At 34.9% G+C, this 20,417-nt stretch overlaps 1 protein-coding gene across 4 annotated transcripts in view; it reads right to left on the reverse strand.

Annotated features, from left to right (window-relative positions):
• CFAP69 (cilia and flagella associated protein 69) overlaps nucleotides 1-20,417 on the reverse strand; it is a gene marked incomplete at its 5' end in the record, with an annotated part of 69,111 nt that overhangs the window by 22,513 nt on the left and 26,181 nt on the right. For all 4 annotated transcript variants that reach the window (XM_082846667.1, XM_082846668.1, XM_082846670.1 and 1 more), the window contains 10 exons: nucleotides 1,493-1,611; nucleotides 3,400-3,518; nucleotides 6,367-6,531; nucleotides 9,123-9,339; nucleotides 11,586-11,707; nucleotides 11,805-11,853; nucleotides 14,105-14,228; nucleotides 15,932-16,109; nucleotides 16,218-16,367; nucleotides 19,754-19,852. In XM_082846667.1, coding sequence (XP_082702793.1) covers nucleotides 1,493-1,611; nucleotides 3,400-3,518; nucleotides 6,367-6,531; nucleotides 9,123-9,339; nucleotides 11,586-11,707; nucleotides 11,805-11,853; nucleotides 14,105-14,228; nucleotides 15,932-16,109; nucleotides 16,218-16,367; nucleotides 19,754-19,852 — 1,342 coding nt within the window. The remainder of the gene's footprint in view (nucleotides 1-1,492; nucleotides 1,612-3,399; nucleotides 3,519-6,366; nucleotides 6,532-9,122; nucleotides 9,340-11,585; nucleotides 11,708-11,804; nucleotides 11,854-14,104; nucleotides 14,229-15,931; nucleotides 16,110-16,217; nucleotides 16,368-19,753; nucleotides 19,853-20,417) is intronic.

Below are 20,417 nucleotides of genomic sequence, written 5' to 3' on the forward strand. Positions count from 1 at the left end.
ACCAATTCTTCAATTCTCAGTGGACATTAACTGGGTGTCCTAACAATTCAGTTCAATTCAGAAACTATCTACCTAGGTTAGCATCAGATCTCACAGGTTAAGGGTTCAGTCCCACAAGACTGTGCTGCTTTCCTTCCCCAACCTTAAATTCCAGTCCAGGTTGTCACCTGTGCTTCTGATAAAACAGCTATAGAGTAGCTCAGAGATCTCAGGAAAATAGTTTACTTACTAGATTACTAGTTTATTATAAAATGATCCAACTTGGGAACAGCCCGATGGAAGAAATGATCAGGGCAAGGTATATGGGGAAGGGGCATGGAGCTTCCATGCCCTCTCTCAGCACCTCCAAGTGTTCACCAACCTGGAAGCTCTCTCAATCACATAGTTTAGGATGTTTATGGAGGCTTCATTATGTAGGTGTAATTGATGAAATCAGTGGCCATTGATGGTTAAACTCAATTTTCAGCCTCTCTCCCCTCCCTGGAGGTTGAGGGTGGAGCTGAAAGTTACAACCCTTTAATTAACCATATAGTTAGCTCCCCTGGCAACCAGGCTCCCATCCTGTGGTTATCTAGGGGCTTTCCAAAAATCACCTCATTAACATAAACTCAGATGTAGTTGAAAGGGGCGTGTTATGAATAACAAAAGATACTACTTTCATCTTTATTACTCTGAAACTATTATAGGAACTGGGGATAAAAGAGCAAATATTGTAACAAAAGATGTTCCCATTGCTCTTATTAATTAAGAAATTAGAAGAATTTTAGGAGCTCTGTCCTAGAAATGAACCAAATACATATTTTAAAATTATAAATCACAATATCACAGTGATTTAAAAAATGTGTTTTCTGCTGTTATTGGTAGAATGTTCTACATACATCTGTTAGGCCCATTTGGTCTATAGTCATGAGGGGTTTTTTTTTTTGTTTTTAAACTAATGTGTTGTAGTGTGGCTCTCATGAATTCTACCCAAATAGAAGAAATGTGTTAAGTGTTAATGATGTAGGAAACTCAAATAATTTTCCCAAAGACAAAATTTCATAAATTAATGTTAAGAAAAGTAGTATATATATATATATATATTTGCCCTTTGGAATGCTAAAATGTTTGGGAAACAATATTGATTAGGAAATACCTAATCAACTGGTTTTCAACTTTTTAAGATAAGATGAGTGAGGAATTCAGCAGTCTTCAAGAATAAGAATAGTGTATGAGTAATAGTAGATGCTTGTGTTTTCCCAGGCCAGGGCAAAATGGAACACATTCAAATCACAAAAAACAAAGATTTAAGTTTAGATACAAGAATGGTTTTATATTTGAGTGATGGACAAGACTACTTTCCAAAGGATAGTGTCATTTCTGGACTACTGAAAAGAAAAAGGCTTATCTTTCTGCTGTAGTTTTGAGGGAAGAAAATTGGCATACATAGCTACCAAAAGAGGTAATTTTCTTTTACTGTGATTCTATCTAACATGGGTACAGTAATACTCACCAAATGCTGTCCAATGTACTAAAAAGAAGTACATTATAGCCTAATCCACTCTGTAACTTCTTGGGGTCTGTTTTCATTACATGAAGAATTATATCCACTCCTTCAGTTCCAAAACTTTCCTAAGAGATTTATTTAAAAGTATTTCTTGAAATAAATAAATAATCCTTTCCTTTCCCATTGCATCCTGTCCCCTAAAAGTTTTTCTACCAGAAAAATACAACAACATTTTTAGGAAAGTAGTACTGTAATACAATTTTTCTTTTTTAAATTTGTACTCACTTGTTCTCAGGAATTTAAGACAAATTACTGTAAAGCTAGTCATTTTAGAGAGGATATCAGTCAACATGCCAGCTTAATGCCCCTTTATATTTTTTTCCCTTTCTCTTTCTTTAAAAAAAAGTAAACCATAAGACTTATCCCATGGTTTTCTTCCACATTGTAATGAATGTAATCTAACATCATGTCAGATGAGTACTAGATAGCAACAACTAATTTAAGGGGTTAAAATTCTATCATGGAAGATTTTCCAATGTTCCCAAGAGAGAAATAAATTTATAAATAGCAGTTAAAACCTTTAATAATTTATGTGATGCTTTCACCAATTAATATTTGTCTGTTACCAAGTACCTTTCCTATTGTCTTGTCGTTCAGTTCTGGTTCCCAGTAAGCAAGACTATGAGTATTTTCCAGAAGAACACAGGCACAGGGTGATAGAATATAAGAAGTTCTACGAAAGCTTGGAGCTAAGTATGTGTTTACTGTTCTTTTTGCCTCTCCCTCAAATTGCTCTATTGAAACCTTCATAATTTTTAATTTTTATCTTTCCAAATCTATGTCTTGCTATTTAAGTTATTAATCTCTGAGACTTAGAGTTTGCTATGGCATTAAAAAGATCAAAGGGAATTAAGCTCTTTTTCTAACTTTTAATTTTAGGTATGAACCGAATTCAAACCCAAAACATCATTTATAATGGTACAGCCTCTCTGGAAAACTATTTGCCAGTTTCTTCAAAACATACACCTACCTTATGATCCATTAGTTGCACTCCTAGGTATTTATCCAAGAGAAATGAAAGCATTATGTCCACAAAAAGACTAGTACAAGAATGTTAATTAAAGTTTTAAACGTAGTAGTCCCAAATGGAATCAACCTAAGTGTTTATCAATAAGGGAATAGAGAAACAAATTTTGTTGTATTCATACAATACTATTCAGCAATAAAAAGGAATGAATTATTGATACATGCAACAACATGGATATATTTCAGAAATATGGTGCTGGCTGATAGAAACCAGAACTAATAGAGTAAATAATTATGTGATTCCATTCATATAAAGTTAAAAAATAGGCAAAACTAATTTATGGGAATAGAAATCAGAAAAGTGGTTGGCTGTAGGCAAGTGGGGGCATGGCTGCTAAGCGGCATGAAAGAATTTTACAGCGAGATAAAAATATTCTATATTTAGGGCTTCCCTGGTGGCGCAGTGGTTGAGAGTCCGCCTGCCGATGCAGGGGACACAGGTTCGTGCCCCGGTCCAGGAAGATCCCACATGCCGCAGAGTGGCTAGGCCCATGAGCCATGGCCCCTGAGCCTGTGCGTCTGGAGCCTGTGCTCCACAACGGGAGAGGCCACAACAGTGAGAGGCCCGCGTACCGAAAAAAAAAAAAAAAATTCTATATTTTAATTGTGATATTGGTTAAATGGATGTATATATTTGTCAAAACCTATCAAACTATATACTTAAGATCTATATACTTTACTGTATGTAATTATACTCTTAAAAAAGAATATTAAATCTTCGTAAGATTAAAAAAACACCAATATTTATGGACATTTACTAAGGAAAAGTTCATAGTGTTATGTGATTGAGAGATCTAAACAAAACTTTGATTCACAGGCATACATACCTTCCTAGGAATATGATGTTCACAAAGACCAGATAAAATAAGTAAAATATCAGATTGAATTTCCAAAAGAATGGCCTCTTCCTTATCATTATACTTGCTTATTATATTTTTAAAGATTCCTGATTTGAAAAATGTTAAAGAATGTAAAGTTATTGAACATTGTATTTTTATTTTGATCAATTACTGTTCTGAAATTCTTTCTTATAAAATTTCAACTAGAAAAACTACTTTTAAAAGGGCTATTTTCATTGTATGGTTTCCTAGAAGCTGTAGACAGAAGATGATAAATGGATTCGTTGGGGTCTCAGTACAATCAGTAGCCCCATATATATAGAATTTCTAGTACATAATTAATGGCATGTCATTAAAAGAAGCCCTTAACAACCTGATACTTCACCAAGCAAACAAAACTGTTTGAAAATATGCAGTTTCATGAGGCAAAGATGTGTGCCTTTGCAAATATATGACCAAAATGCCTGATCATAGCTTGCCTCATCTCTTCTTGCCCTTGTGGTTAACAGGGTCAATCTTAGGCAAAGGTGGAAGACATCCCTAAGTACGTTTTCTATTCCTGTTACTTCTTTCTGCATCGTTTCCTTATGTCCACTCGAAGGCATCTTCAACAACTTAGGTAGCAATATTCCCATGTTCTTTAAAAGCTCTCCTTCCAATCAAAATTTTAAAAGACTTGAAAATAGCCATTTACACTGATGGAATGTCATTCACAATAAAATTTTGCCTCAAAAAAGGACTTTTCCTTTAAGCTTTGTATAAGGAACAAAAGTCATTTTTCCTCAGTTACTAAGGGATCACTGGCATTAGCAGGAAGGTGTGGAGCTATGTTTCAAAGTAAAAGGGCCATGGAAATCACAGCCTATTTCCACTGTTGGCTCTGAAGGGACAATTCTTGGTCCTGTTAGGATAAATTACAGCAGGTGAAGGATCAGAGGCTAGGAAGGCTAGGTGAGCATGCTGGAGGCCAGGGCAGAGGCATGCCATGGACAGAGGGCATGTGCTCCCTTATTAGGACACCTTCTAGGAATCCAACCTGGCTGGCCTTGCATCTGCTTCTCCTTTCTAGATTATCTCCTCTTCTTCCTACCTGTGTACAGGGATGTCACTTTCCCTGTTGTCTGTAATAAATGTTATGTTAATACTGAATTATTTTCTTAATATTTCGGTATCCTTTAACTCCCTACATTTACCTTCTCCTTGCTCTATTCTAACCATTGGATATATTTTTCAGATTTCCTCTTTCTAAAATAGCATTGCACATATAACTTTCCTAATCCAAACCACTAATAGCTCCCCATGCTTAAAGCGAATGAAGTTCAAACTCTATTATGGTATGCCATTCAAAACTCTTTCTAGCTTGGCCTCTGACTAGACAATTAACTTTATCTCATATTATTTGTCTTCATAAAACTTTGACTCCACTTAAGCTAGCTCTGAACACATCATCATGTATATTTTGGCTTCATGTCTCTGTTTATGCTGTCCCCTTGCTTGAAAGACCATCTCTCTCTCTCTCTCTCTTTTTTTTTCCTCTTGAAACCAGCCTTACCCTCACACCCTAACTCATAAAGATTCTTGTTAAGATTGCCCAGCATTGAAAACTACCCTGTGGCATTTACTCTCTGTATTACTCACTAGGTGCCTTACTAACAGTGCAGGGTAATGCATGCTATCTTTCTATGACATACATCTTTCCTTTTGTTTTCATTAAGGCAAGGTCCTGAGAGTTCTGTTCTATACATGTTTATGACACCAGTGCCTACACAACAGGTGTATAAACATTTACATTTACAGTGTGATTACTATTTGTTGAGCTTATTTCTACTATAGAGCCTCTGTTAGACTCTGTAAGAGAAGGTTCCTGCCCCTAGGAACTCACATAATAAAGATCAGCTTCTTTCAAGTTAAAGGGAAAGGTCCTGAGAAGAAAAGAACCCTTGCTATTTGCTTTCCCTTCCCCACTTGCTACCCAGGTAAGATTAAGACTTCTTCTTGGATATATGGAAAATTGTATTCATCCATTTAGGCTGGGGCCTTCACACTGAGTTCTGTATCATAAAATGTGCACAGAAGTGATAAAATCTACTTTCAGGTTTGGTCATCCCCCAGTAAACTCATCAAGAAAGTGAATGTTTTTGCCTAGCCCCCTTTTCAGTATCCTCATTTTGCTTACTAGTATTATTATTAGAGGGCACCACCCCAATCCACTAATGATGGAAGAGCAAGCACTGAACAGGTAGAAGAGTTTTTGAGTAAGCATTTGTAATTAATTGACATCCAGCAAATGACATCACCTTCTCATAAGGCAGGCACTGAACATGGATATGACAAATATAGCTCTTACTTCTCAAAGTCAGGAAAGATTAGGGCCAGAGAACTATTTATTTTTTAAATAACAAAAGGTAGAAAGCTTTTGCTTAGGGGTTCTGAATTTTACACTGAGCTCGCATGTATGTATGTTGGAGATAAAGTGACTTAGCACAGTCAACTCTTTAAGCTGAAAATTAAGGATATCCTGATATTTCACATCAGAAAACCTATGTACATTTCTGTATACACCAGTGTACCAGTGTTCTGGTAATGTCAAATGCACTGGAAAATGTAATGTTATCCTCTTTTAAAATGACTCCAAAAGGCCTGGCCAAAAAGTGGTGATCTTACTCCTAGAAGAGTGAAATATAACACTAGCCCATTAAAAAAAAAAAAAGATAAAGATAATCCTAAATGAAACAGTATCTGAATTAAGTAAACAAATGTTTAAAGGATAAGTGATCATGATGTTTCAGTAAAGACAAACTAATTTATAGCAACAGTATGAAACAAAAATCAAGAAAATATTCAGGAGTTTGTCAGATATAGGACAAAATAAATGTGTAGAAAAACATTTCAAACAAAAGTTCTAATTTATAAACATTCTACTTTCATCAGGACACAAACATGTTACGTTTTTACCTATCAGTTGCTGAATTGCTCTCTTTTCACAAAGATCCTTGTGTATGGTCTCATGCTCAAGGTAGACCATGGCTCTCAAGAGTCTTAAACTGTAACGCATCTGGGCAAACTTATTTCCACGGCCACCTGTACCATGAAAACTGTTCCCATGACTGAAGAAGGAATCTGTAGAGAAATATTAATAGTTACTTTACATCAAGAAATTTAGATTAGACATCTTTTATATCTATATAAGTTTAAAGAGATGTTAAAATTTTGTCATACTTTAGGGTTTTTTTTTTTTTAGAGAAGTAAATATGATTCCATCCCCCTCCTCTTTCTATTTCCAGTACAGAAATATGTTTTTAAATTTTACTCAAATGTATCATTATTGTATGTATCTTCTGTAAGTTGTTTCTGTTACTCAACGTTGTTTTTTTTGTTTTTTTGTGGTTTTTTTTGCTGTACGCGGGCCTCTCACTGTTGCGGCCTCTCCCGCTATGGAGCACAGGCTCCGGACGCGCAGGCTCAGTGGCCATGGCTCACGGGCCTAGCCGCTCTGCGGCATGTGGGATCTTCCTGGACCAGGGCACGAACCCGTGTCTCCTGTATCGGCAGGCGGACTCTCAACCACTGCGCCACCAGGGAAGCCCTCAACGTTGTATTTTTGAAATTATTCACATTGTTACAAGTAGATCTAGGTCACTCAGTTTTAACTGTTTTCTACATCCAGTTTATAAATAAGTTTATCCATTCACTAGTACAAATTGCTACAATGAACATTCTAGTTCATGTCCTCTTGTTCCCACTGAGAAGTGTTTCGCCTGTGACACCAGAATCATATACCCACATGGAATTTTATTAAAGTTGCCAAATTGTTCCCCAAAGTGGTTATATGGATACAATGTATAAGAAATAGATTTTTTCCCAATCTATTAAATGTGAAATGGTAGTTCATTGTTATCTTAATTTGCAGAGTGATTACATTTCTCTGATTACCAGTGGGGTTGAGTGTCTTTTAATTTTTTTTGAAAATTTGAAATTTTCTCCAAAATTTTTGAAGAATTTTCTTGGCAATCTCTATTGTTTGCCTACTTCTCTACTGAGTTATTTTCTTTTTGATATGTAGGAGTTCTTTATGAACCTGAATTCTAATCGTTTATCAGTCAGAGTGGTGAGTAAATGTCTTCCCTCAATTTATAGATTATCTTATTCAGATTTTGTAATACAGATATTTCTGTTTTACAGTACTTAATACATTTAATAATCTTTAATAATCTTTTTTATAGTTAAGCTCTTCTGTATTTAAAAAGTCTGTTTCTACCCTGTTATCATAAAGATAATTTCCCATGTTTTCTTCTAAGATTTTTACAGTTTAACTTTTTGCATTTAGGGCTTTAATTCATTTTGCAATTGACTTTTTTAAACAAGTTGAAAGGATCTAATTTTTATTTTTTCACACGGAGGGCCAACTGCCCGAGAACCAACCTTCTCTCATTGATTGGCAATATCATCTCTGATGATGCCAACCTCCCATATATTCCATTCCACTGGTCTATGCCTGGTCAAGTACCATACAATTTTAATTACTATAGCTTTATGGTCAGTCTTGATAAATAACAAGGCAAGTTCTCTTTCTTCGTTATAATATGCTTTCTTTGAAAGGTTCTTTTAGAAGTAGCTTTTTGTTTAATGCTAAAAAAAAAAAAGTTCAAAATACTGTTCTCAGTAGTATGTATAGGTTTAGAAATGTGGATTCTGGAGCTAGACTGCCTGCATTAAATCACTTACTATGTGGCAAGGAACAAGTTATTTAACTTCTCTGAGTTCTACCCACTGACCAACAGGGCTAATAATAGAACCTATAACTCCTAGATTTGTTGTGAGGCCTAAATGGTTTAATACTGCTGAGGGGGTTAAGGCCTATCACATAGTAGGTACTCAATAACTGTTAGCTATCAGACTTCTTGTTAGGCAGCATTTCGTTTTTTTTGCCTTATAGACTTCTGTAAACATAAATAATATAAAGGAGAGACAGGAAAATTGTTTTATTTAATGCACAGTAATTTAACATGACTAAATTTAGTAATTCAGCATATTAAAAACTAGAGAATAAAAATAAGCTATAATTTTTTCTTCCTCATGGATGAGTGCTATTCTTGATCTAATGAAAATGTACCATACAAAATTATTTCCAGAGCAAAGTTACTACCAGAGAAGAATACAGTATCTTACTTATAATTTTTTTTAAAAAAAGAATGTATTTCTTATTTCCCTTCTAAGAATTATGAGAATTGAAATGAAATATTCATACAAATTGGGGCTCTGCTAACTTGGCAGACTACATGTGGTTAGAGATCTAAATCTGAAGCTCCATGAAGGTATGTACTTCATTTATTTTGAACATAAATGTTTCGTTAGTAGCTAAAACAATATATGGTTACTAGTAGGCATTCAATAAATATTTGTTGAATGACTAATTAAAATATTACAGGACAGTATAATTATTGGATGGGCCTAATAATATAAAAATTTAAATCAGTTTATATGAATGATTAATTTTACTGAAAGGTATGCATCAACTATGCTAACATTTACTAATGTCTGACTATAAATGAAATCTCAGGCTTTTTTCCTTAAAACACCATTTAAATACATTAAGATCACAGAAGGCCAGATCTACTAGTTCTCCTTTTAATTGTATTTCTTTTTCTACACCACCATTCAGTTGAAATATGTAGATTAGAATTTTGACAGGAATCTGAAAGGCCACTTACCTTCACTGTCACACCATTCTAAAAATGCAAGGACGTGAGCATTTCCCTGATACAACATGTACTCGTCTATTAAAAAAGGAGCCACTGATGACAAAGTGGCAATTGCGTGCAGTTGTAATTCTTCATACTGTGCTGCAGACCATTCAACTATTTTATGTTTCTCAGGCTTTTTAACATAGGTAAACAAAGCCAAAATAACTTTGCCATCAATTAATAGCTATGAGAAAGGGCAAAAAGTACTATGTTAGAAACATAATTAAAACAATTTTATTTAATATAAGAAAATTTAATAAAAGATTTCCAATTTGATGTGTTATTGATGATCATTTCAAAATACTTTCTTCCTAAAGATTCCAAGCTATGTTAAGTACCAGAAATTAAAAAAACCCAAAACCAAACTCACTAATAACAACAGTTCACTATGATCCCCCTTTCTGGGATACACACTCTATGGCTGACAATAATATAAAATAAGTATTAGTTTTTTTAATCTATGCTGCTTATATATGCAGTTTACCTCCCGCTTACGATAAAACCACAGGAGTCGAAAATTTAGAGCAAATAAACTGGTGGTTATTTCTGTCTTCCTTACTTTTGTTTCTTAAAGGAAACATTTCAGAGACTCAATTGTATATATACTTTAAGAAGTCAATTTTGTCTGAAGTTATGATAATAGACTATGGCTATTTTTAAGCATAGGCAACAGAACTTATACAAATACTCTATCCAGTGAATACCAGTCAGGTCACAAGCCATAGTTAATTACACGCCAAGAATTTTAAAACTGTACTGAATCCATGATGTCAATAAAAATAAAACAAAAATGCAAAGCTATTATAATATGACAATCAAGTTAATATTATAGCTGATTCTGATTGATATATATTTATGGTTCACAAGATAGTAACACACCATGTGCTATATTCTATTCAATTTTCTTTTCATCTGGCATTATTCTACAAAGATTTTTTCACAATAAATCTATGAATTTTTCTAAATTTTCTACTATTCCACATGGAAAGAGCACAAGATTTAGAACTGAGAAAACAAGAATAACAATTAGTTCTAGCACTGCTGTAAGTAGTAAGCGGATAATTTTTTTGAAATACTCTGTGAACTGCATATAACAGTACACGTATTCATTATCACTACCATTACTGAGCCACAAACACAAACATATGACAGAAAAAAAATTAGTTGATTCCATTGCTCACATAGTGCTTTAAGAAGCTTATCAGTCTTTGTGCCATTTGACTTTGTTGTCAAATAAAATTGGTTTATAAACTATAGTGTAAATGTTCTTATCTTTGTATCTGTCATTTTAATAGTTATATAGTACGCCACTATAATAATAAACCATATTCTATTGAATGATTTTCTATATTGCATTTCAGAAAATACATTTAGCTTCTATGGAGTGTACATTTTTGATATGAATAATAAAGTTATAACTGTAAAGACAGTTTTTTTCTGAGCATTTTTTAGTATATGCTTCAAAGTGGCATTACCAAAAAAAATTGTTTTTAGCTCTTTTAATCCTCATAATAATTCCATGAGATAGGTGTTTTCCCCACTTTGAAGTTGAGATAACTGGAATTTAGAGACTCTAAACTATGTATTCAAGATCACATTGCTAGAAAGCGACAGCACTGGATTCCACCTGACTAAAGCCTTAACCACCATATTATACCACATTTATATTATCACTAATGAAATTGATAGAATGAATCCTCCCTTGGAACTTGAAAGAGTTTTAAGACTAAAATGAAATTTCAATTAATGCAGTAAAAACTAAACTAATGGAATTGTTAGTAAGTAGTATATTTTTTTCTGTTGCTTTATAGTTTACAAAGCCTTTTTCTCAGTCTCACAACAGAAGGAGGAACTGAGCCTCAGAAAGTTTAGGTGACTTTGCCAAGGCCATACAGCTAGTAGGCAATAAGACAGAAGTGAAATTCATTTCCAGTGCTCTTCAAATTACACCATGCTTTATGTAGGATATAAAGTATTAAGATAATTCATGGGTAATAAAAATATGTACATAAGGAGGTTAGATTTGTGTGGAGAAAAAGCAGGTTCATACAGTTTGAGATGGGCAGCAGAGATGAGCAATTTCCTCCAGCATTAAAATCATCCCTCATTACTATGGTCAAAGATAGACTATTAGGCTGGGTGGGCCTATATGGATTTTCTTTCAGTTTATGTTCTCTTATTCAGGAGCTCTAAATATATAAATAAATCTCCACGGTTTTCCTGCTTTTCCTTGGTTTATGTGGTTTAAATTTAGGTAAATTCACTGTTCATTAATAGATAAGAATTTTGAAAAAGTGGAATTCCAGTGAATATGAGTTTGTTACCTTCTATGGTAAATATATGGGCTGATGAAAGATTTGCAGCCGTGGCTTTTAAAAAGTTATACTACAAAGTGAGATAATTTTAATTTTTATTTTGATTACTTTTTACCTGTATAGTAGATAAATCTTTACAAAAGGTCACAATTATATTGAATAGCAATTTCTTCAACTCAAAATCTTCATAGGAATTAGAAAACTTAAGACCTTTCACCAAAGGATTTTGGCTTTTAACTGTGAGAGGGGAAAAAAAAAGGCAGAGTAAAATAAAAGCTGAAATGATGTATGACTCATTAAGATGATTATAAGTTGAAAGTTTTATGGTTTTTACCTTCATTAAATGTTGCAAACAATATCAAATCCCTGGTAAAGCCACACTCCTAATATAAATACACAAAATAAACAGAAGGATGAATTAATTATATGGAAATTAAGTTACAGATGCCCATATTTACTTAATATATAGGTATTTTTTTATCAGACTCTCCTTGTCATTCATCTGAGTTCATAAAGCACTAATAATAAGGGATGAAAGAAAGAAAATAAAAGCATATAGCCAGATAAACTTGTAATTTATTTAATATTAAACTTACTTCTGTAGGTTCTAAAAAATATATTACATTATTCTATGAATATTTTACAAGATACCGTTTAAAATTTGGTAAGAACCCAAAACGTACTGCTAGAAGTAACTTATGTAATTCATTATCTATACCTTCAAGGGACGAAAGAAGGGAAGAAAACAGTTATTTTCAACAGCTTTTCTTCTTAAACACCCCCTGGCTCCCCACCCTGACCCCAACCACTCTCAAATATGTCAAAGGTTTGGTCAAGAGACAACAAACAATTCCTACTTAACATGAAAAGCCCTGAAGAATGACCAGAAAACATTTCAGCGTGAGGGAACTCATTCCTGACAGAGATATCCTAGTTGGACTTCGGACATTAGGGAGAATTTATAGGGACAAACCTTGGGCTTTTGAGTTGGCAACTATATATTCCTACTACCTTAAGATCCATATGGTTTCTTTAAAATGAGAAGATGTTATTCCTATTGACTCACATTCATGGAATTCACCTGAATGTTTGCAAGGATGCTAATGAGAATTTATTGACTGACCAGGGGCTTCCACAGAAACATAGGCCCATCTACACATTACAACCTTGACTAGGAAGCTATGTAGGACGTTTTCCCCATTTGCACAGTATAAATTCCTTGACTGTTTGGTGTTTTAAAAAATTTTATTGAAGTCTAGTTGATTTACAATGTTGTGTTAATTTCTGCTGTACAGCAAAGTGATTCAGTTATACATATATTCTTTTCCATTATGGTTTATCATAAGATACTGAATATAGTTCCCTGTGCTATACAGTAGGACCTTGCTGTTTATCCATCCTAGCTATAATAGTTTGCATCTGCTCATCCCAAACTCCCAATCCTTCCCTCCCCCACCCCCTCCCCCTTGGCAACCACAAGTCTGTTCTCTATATCTGTGAGTCTGTTTCTGTTTCATAGATATGTTCATTTGTGTTGTTTTTAGATTCCACATATAAGTGATATCATATGGTATTTGTCTTTCTCTGTGTGACTTAGTATGATAATCTCTAGGTCCATCCATGTTGCTGCAAATGGCATTATTTCATTCTTTCTATGGCTGAGTAGTATTCCATTGTATATATATACCACATCTTCTTTATCCATTCATCTGTTGATGTCTTGGCTATTGTAAATAGTGCTGCTATGAACACAGGGGTGCATGTATCTTTTCAAATTATAGCTTCGTCTGATATGTGCCCAGAAGTGGGATTGCTGGAGCATATGGCAACTCTATTTTTAGTTTTTTGAGGAACCTCCATACTGTTTTCCATAGTGGCTGCACCAATTTACATTCCCACCAACAGTGTAGGAGGGTTCCCTTTTCTCCACACCCCCTCCAGCATTTGTTTTTTGTAGACTTTTTTTTTTAATATTTATTTATTTTGGCTGCTCCGGGTCTTAATTGCAGCACGTGGGATCTTCACCGGGGCATGCTGGATCTTTAGTTGCGGCATGTGGGATCTTTTTAGTTGTGACATGCAGACCTCTTAGTTGTGGCATGCGAACTCTTCATCATGGCATGCATGCAGGATCTAGTTCCCCTACCCCCGACCAGGAATTGAACCTGGGCCCCCTGTACTGGAAGCACAGAGCCTTACCCACTGGACCACCAGGGAAGTCCCTGTTTTTCTGTAGACTTTTTAATGATGGCCATTCTGACCAGTGTGAGGTGGTACCTCACTGTAGTTTTGATTTGCATTTCTCTAATAATTAGCAATGAGGAGGATGTTTTCATGTGCCTGTTGGCCGTTTGTTTGTCTTCTTTGGAGAAATGTCTATTTAGGTCTTATGCCCAGCTGAGTAAATTATATTTGTGAGCAAATTATAATACATGAGGAGGATCTCAACCTTCCAAAGGGATGCAAAGAATAACTGGCAGAGTGCAAGTATACTGGTGACCATAATGACATTACAATATAACTTGGCATTACAACAAAGTACATAAATGTTACAACATAGTTCAGGACTCCCTCCTCCCCCCACATCCACCACTTCCACAATTAGAATTAAAATGCAGTTTGATTCATACTTACAATCATTGGTGCTCCAGGATTTTGAGATATAATTGTTGTGATCACTAATATGTCATTTCTAAGCTGACGATCATAATGACTAAGACCTCTTGTAAACAGATTTTTAAATACTTTCTTCAAAGCCCTAAAAAGTGAAGTCATATCTTTAAAGCCATATTTCTATGGAAATACCACCTAAGTGTCTACCAACAAAATCTCCCCTTTTACATTTTACTACTCATTTCAAAATATTTCTAATCTTTTCTATACAAATCTGCCTCTAGTTCTCTGAGGGACTAGATAAGAATCCCTCAGTCCAATCTATACCTGGTGGTCAAAGTGACTGCTCTAAAATAAAGATTCAATCACGTCATTTTCCTTTTTAAAATTACTGATACTTAAAGGCTTTTCTTTGTTCTTAGGATAAAGTCCTACCTCCCTACCAAGGCTTATCAGGCCTTTCATGTTACAGTCCCTGCTAACATTGTTAGCTTTATCTCTCACTATTCTACCCTGTACTTTTTGCTCTCACTATATTGAATTTCTTTCAATTTTTTTGATTTTGCTAAATTCTTCTTTCACTTCTGTTCCCCTGTCCAGGATGCTCTCTGCATGCAGAACTCTTGTGTTGCTAAATCACATTTATCATTCAGATACCAGATTAGGGTTTATTAGGAAGTGCTGATTAACTCTCCAAGTCTGGGTCAGGTTCCCTGTACAATGGACATTTGTTGCTTTATCTTCTAGGAGCCACTTGCCCTTCTTGTGATAATAGTACCCTTATGTTTATTTAGGCATTCACTCTTTACCCACTTTTGGTCTTGTAAAGCTGCCTTCAACTAAAAGGAAGCGAGTTAGAGCATTCCTTCTTTCTGTCACTGTAACTCACTCTGAAATGGGCATATGGCCAACACCAGACCACTAAGGGTCAACAGGGACTCAATTATAAGGATTTTATTTGAGCTTTTGGAATAGCAAGTCTTATCTTCTGCTTGGTTTGGGGTTGTGATTATGTGAAGCTAGACCTCGTAGGTCTTACCATATGGATCTTGAGACTAAAGCCAACACAGTGGAAAATAGTGCAGAGGGATGAAGAGGGCCCAAGTCCTGATATTTGCTGAGCCTTGAATACAGCTGCACATGAAACCAGTTTTATCCTTGACTTTGTAGTTACATGAGCCCATAAAATTTCCTATTCGGTTTATATCAGTTGGGTTGGGGGTTCAGTTGCTTGCAAACAAAACTGTGCTGATCTACCATCTTCAGGAGAACGTGAAGGACCTTGCAGTAATCTCTTTCATAACATTTAGTATGCTCTCTTTTAGTTGCCTATTTACTTGTCTCTCTCTCTTAACATAATGCAAGTGCTGTGAAAGCAGAGACCATTTCTGTATTGTTTTCAGTTGTATTTCCACAGCCTAGTACTGAACTTGGCACAGAGCAGACAATAATTATTTGATGAATATATGAATAAGTAACTCAAAGGCTCACTCATATTTTATTACTAATGCTTACTGTAGTATCTGGAAGACAGTAAGTACTCAAAAATAGGTTTACTAAATGAACAAATGAAATAGTTCTTTTAAATATCTAATTTTACTTTATACATACTCAAGGACATAATTTAGTTTTGTTAACAAGCTACTTTAAAAGCCTTCCACATAGAAAAAAAAAAAAGACTTGTTATTGTGCAGATGCATTTATACCATGGTACAAAAAAAATGTCCTGAAACATAGCCATTACATGAATCAAAAGCCTAATTGAACATAAATTAAAAAAAAAAATTTAGTTATGTCACTGGCTATCGTTTTAAGGTTAAAAATTCCTATCTAACCACATATACTTACAGCAAACATTCCAAGTTACTAAGCTGTTGTATGATTTCTTCTTTTGAAGATTTTTCCAATAAGTTCCAAAGTATTTCGGATGAACGAAATAGAAGCTGTCCAGAGGGATCTGGGTCATTGAGGTGAGCACAGATTCCACTGGCTGCTTGTGCTTTCACCATTAAAGTACAATTAACTTCTGAAAATAAATTTTAAAATTATTTATGCTGTACAGCCTTGACATTACTAGATAAAAACAAAAATAGCTGAGAATGAAGTGTTCAAATATGTACAATAATATACAAACCAGAAGCTGAGAGATGTTGTAGAGTTTTAAGTACCCAAAGTTTCTCAACAAGTTGATTTTCAAACAACACCAATGACTGGACCATTGTTTTTGCCAATCCTCCAACTTCAGCCATTTTAATCTTATATGATGAACTAGCCTGCTGGTAACCTAACAACAATTAGTGAATAAATATGTACAGTTATTTCACATAGTAATCATCTACATTAAACAAAAGAATGAGTAAACATTAAACAACAGCAATAACAGAAACTTTAAAAAAGTTTATGGCATGTTAAAATGGTATAGCACAGGGATTGGCAAACTTCTATAAAAGGCCAGGTATCAGTATTTTAGGCTTTGCAGGTTATAAGATTTCTCTCTCAAATACTCAACTCTGCTACCATAGCATGAAAGCAGGCATAAACCATACAAAAATAAGTGGGCATGGCCGTGTTCCAATAAAAGTTTATTTACAGAGGACCAATTTTGGCCTGGGGTCCATAGTTTGCTGATCCCTGGTGTAGCATTTGAAATAGGACTGCAGAGTTGGAGGCGTATCTTAAATTCTAAAAAAGAACAATATTTCTTTTCTCTAGATATACCTTTCCATGAAGGAAAGTGGCATGATTACAAATACTAAATGTTTTCACTATTCAAGTCAATACATTACTTTAGTGCTTTCAAGGGACCATAAGTACGTAATTTGGTGATGAAATAAGAGGTGAAAATATAATGCTATTCTGATAAATGCTAGTGAAAATGGTATCTTAGGGAAGTTTGATTCTTGGCGACATGTCTTATAATAATTTCCTTCTGCTGTAGAGCCTGTGAGAAACACCACCTCTCCTTTGATACAGCTGCACAGGTACCTGACCAACTACACTCAACTAGAGAGATTAAATACACAGCAGAGGGTACCTGCTCACGTGAGACGCAGCTATTTTCTCTCTTAGTGATATACTTATCTACCTCCCTGACTTCTTGACTTTTGAGACCAACTAGATTCTTTAACTTTGCCATAGTTCTGAGATGTCTGTCAGTTTGTCTTGTCTTTCTGAATTTGATCTTTAGCCCTGGACAAGGCCCTGTCCACTCCTGTGATGGGTTCTCTATGGTAAGGCCCTAGCTACTCACTTTAGGCATTTAAAAAATATAAAGAGAAAACCACAAGTTGCAGAATTTCACCATCCAGAGAGAACAACCTTAACATTCTGGTGTATTTCTTTTGTTTTTTTTGATCTATTAAGCAGCTACTATGTTACAGATTATTGTAAATCTGGTATATTTCTTACTGATATTTTTAATGTATGCATATAACTTTAACAATATACTATATGCAGAATTTTACATTCAACTGCAGCCACTAAAGATTTTATTGTAAGCCTTTTCTCATTCTATATTTTCCCAAATAGTAATTTTATTTGCATAATAGCCTGTCATATGCATGGACCAACCAAAATGTACTTTATACTTACTGTATCTTTATATATTGAGTTTACATTTCTACAGAAGGATATAGTAATATTAAGGCTCATGGACCTGATTCCTGTCTCCAGGGCTATGTCTCTTACTATTGCTCTACTGAGGACTTTTCAGCTGTGGTCCCAGCTATCCTGCCATGCCCATCACCTGAAACCAACTGTGTGACAGCTAGTGAGAGCATTGCCTAAGATTCCCAATTTTCAGAGCCTGGTCAAATTAAGATCAACCTCACTTCTCTGCACCTTAACTCCTCTGTCATATCTTATATATCATTTGTCTCCCTTTCTTTCTATTTTAAAAAGACTGTGTATATATTGCCTAGGTTAACCCTAAACTTGTGCTCTTAATTCCATCCTCTCATGCCTTCTTTGGGAATTCCACCCTCCAATTTTCCACGTACTAGCTTCTTATTCCTCTGCCTATAGGGGAAAACTTCATTTTTCCCTATCCTAAAAATTATAAATAATAACAAAACCAAATATCTTTGATTTTGCTACCAGTTGAATTGTTCTCCATCTTCCTTCTTTTTCTTCTCCATCTGATTTTAATGTATAAGTCTGCATTCACTGCCTCTGTTCTCACAATCCTCTCATTCTTTAGTCCTGTATCTGCCCTGACCACTTTATGGCAATAGATCTGCCAAAAATGAACTACAACTTTTCAGATATCACATCAGTTGGCGTTTTCATTCCTCAATTACAGAAGCCTCTACAGTATTTGACACTGAGACCACTACTTCCTTCATCAAACATTTCATTCACTGGCACACAAGACATGGCAGTCTTTAGCTTTTCCTCCTCCTCTCTGAACCTTCCTTCATTGCCAGTTTCTTTGGATTGCTTTTTGTTTTGTTTTGTTTTTCCCCAGATCTCAATATGGGCACTCTCCATGTTGCTGTTCTTGGTCCCTTGCTGCTTACATGCTTTATCTCCTGGAAAACTCAAGCACCCTGATGGTTTCAATTTTCACCTCTATTTGGGTGAATTTCAAACCTGTATTTCTGGTCTCTGCTTTTAGTATCCAATGTCTACTATCTACCAAACACTTTCTCCTGTTTATCTCAATAGCTCAGATCTGACAGTTAATAATTTCTTTACTCATTTCTCTACTTCATATGTCCTCCCATTTTTCCCTATTCATAAGTTAGCTTTCTTTTCTACCAGTCTTATTGCCACCCATTTAAAGGAACATATAACTTAAAAATGTATTTTATATCTTCTCTCCTTTCCTAGATTGATTATGAATTACAGAAACTATGAAGGTAGGAAGTATGTCCTAAGTAACATTATATCCTCTACATTGCAAGTGCCCTCTATCTTGATACCACCCATTTCAGTGTGACTCATTTTATCATTAAATATTATGATCCCTTAGCTGTAACATGCAGAACTCTTTTTCCAAACATGGTAGAGAATGTTATTAGCATTAGGAATTTAACATCTAGGTGGGTGGGACAGAGATTATGAATAATTATAAATATTAGAAAATGATAATATTATCAACAGTATTAAATAACATTAATAGTAATAATTATAATTAAACTAACTTGGGTATGACTTTAAAAATTCTGTTATATTTAGCATCAGAAAAATCTAAAGTTGAAAAAAATACATAAATTTTTTTGTTTAAAATGACTGAAGAGTTTGAGACTACCAAAAGAACTGTTTTGATGTGTTGCATTTATTTATTTTTTAAAAATTAATTAATTTTTATTTTTGGCTGCGTTGGGTCTTCACTGCTGCACGTGGGCTTTCTCTAGTTGTGGTGAGCGGGGGCTACTCTTCGTTGCAGTGCGTGGGCTTCTCATTGTCCTGGCTTCTCTTGTTGCAGAGCATGAGCGCTAGAGCTCAGGCTCAGTAGTTGTGGCCTAGATCTGGGATCTTTCCAGATCAGGGCTCGAACCCATATCCCCTGTATTGGCAGGTGGATTCTTAACCACTGCATCACCAGGGAAGCCCGATGTGTTGCATTTATGATCCCACTCTGTCTTTCCAAGTTCAAAGAGAAATGAGAAAGACTGTTCTATTTTATAAAGACATAAGTTATTACCGAAAGACTATTGAAAACTTTACCTGTAATATGCTGCTTTGGTGGTTCTGCATGATAAAAGTCAATAATACACTTACAAATTTGTATCCTCAATTCAGAACTTGGTATTATCATTAAGTCACCTGCCAGAAAGATAAACAAATGCTATTCAATAACAGTGCCATAAGTTTATTTGCAGTTTTAAGCATACAGTGTTAGTAACATGATTAAAAATATCATCAGAGATTCAAACTGGATCATGTAATTTTATACACACACACACACATGTGCGTGCGCATGCATGCACAAAACACCCTGAATATCTATCGTTGTAACACTTGGCCCCTCAATCAACTCATTCTCTCCTTCCCAGGAAGAAAAGAATGGTAATTAGCAGCATAAATGCTAGAACTAGATTGTCTAAGATTAAATCCTGGCTCTGCCACTTACTACCTGTATAAACTTGTGTCTTTTAGTTTTCTCATCTATAAAATGGTATAACAATAGTTACCACTTTAAAGATTGCTGTGAGAATTAAATGCGTTAGTATGAGAAAAGGGCTGAGACTTTTCCTCCCTAACTAGAGAGTCAGTAATCTGTTGCCTCTAATAATGCATCCTTTGCTTAGAGAAGTTCCAAGTGAGCTTTGCTCCCTCAGTTTATTGACAGACTGGAAGGCAGTGAGTTTCTAGGCAGTCTTTGCCCTGC

This window comes from Leucopleurus acutus, assembly GCF_964270905.1.
Source record: "Leucopleurus acutus genome assembly, chromosome: 9".
Lineage (NCBI taxonomy): Eukaryota > Metazoa > Chordata > Mammalia > Artiodactyla > Delphinidae > Leucopleurus > Leucopleurus acutus.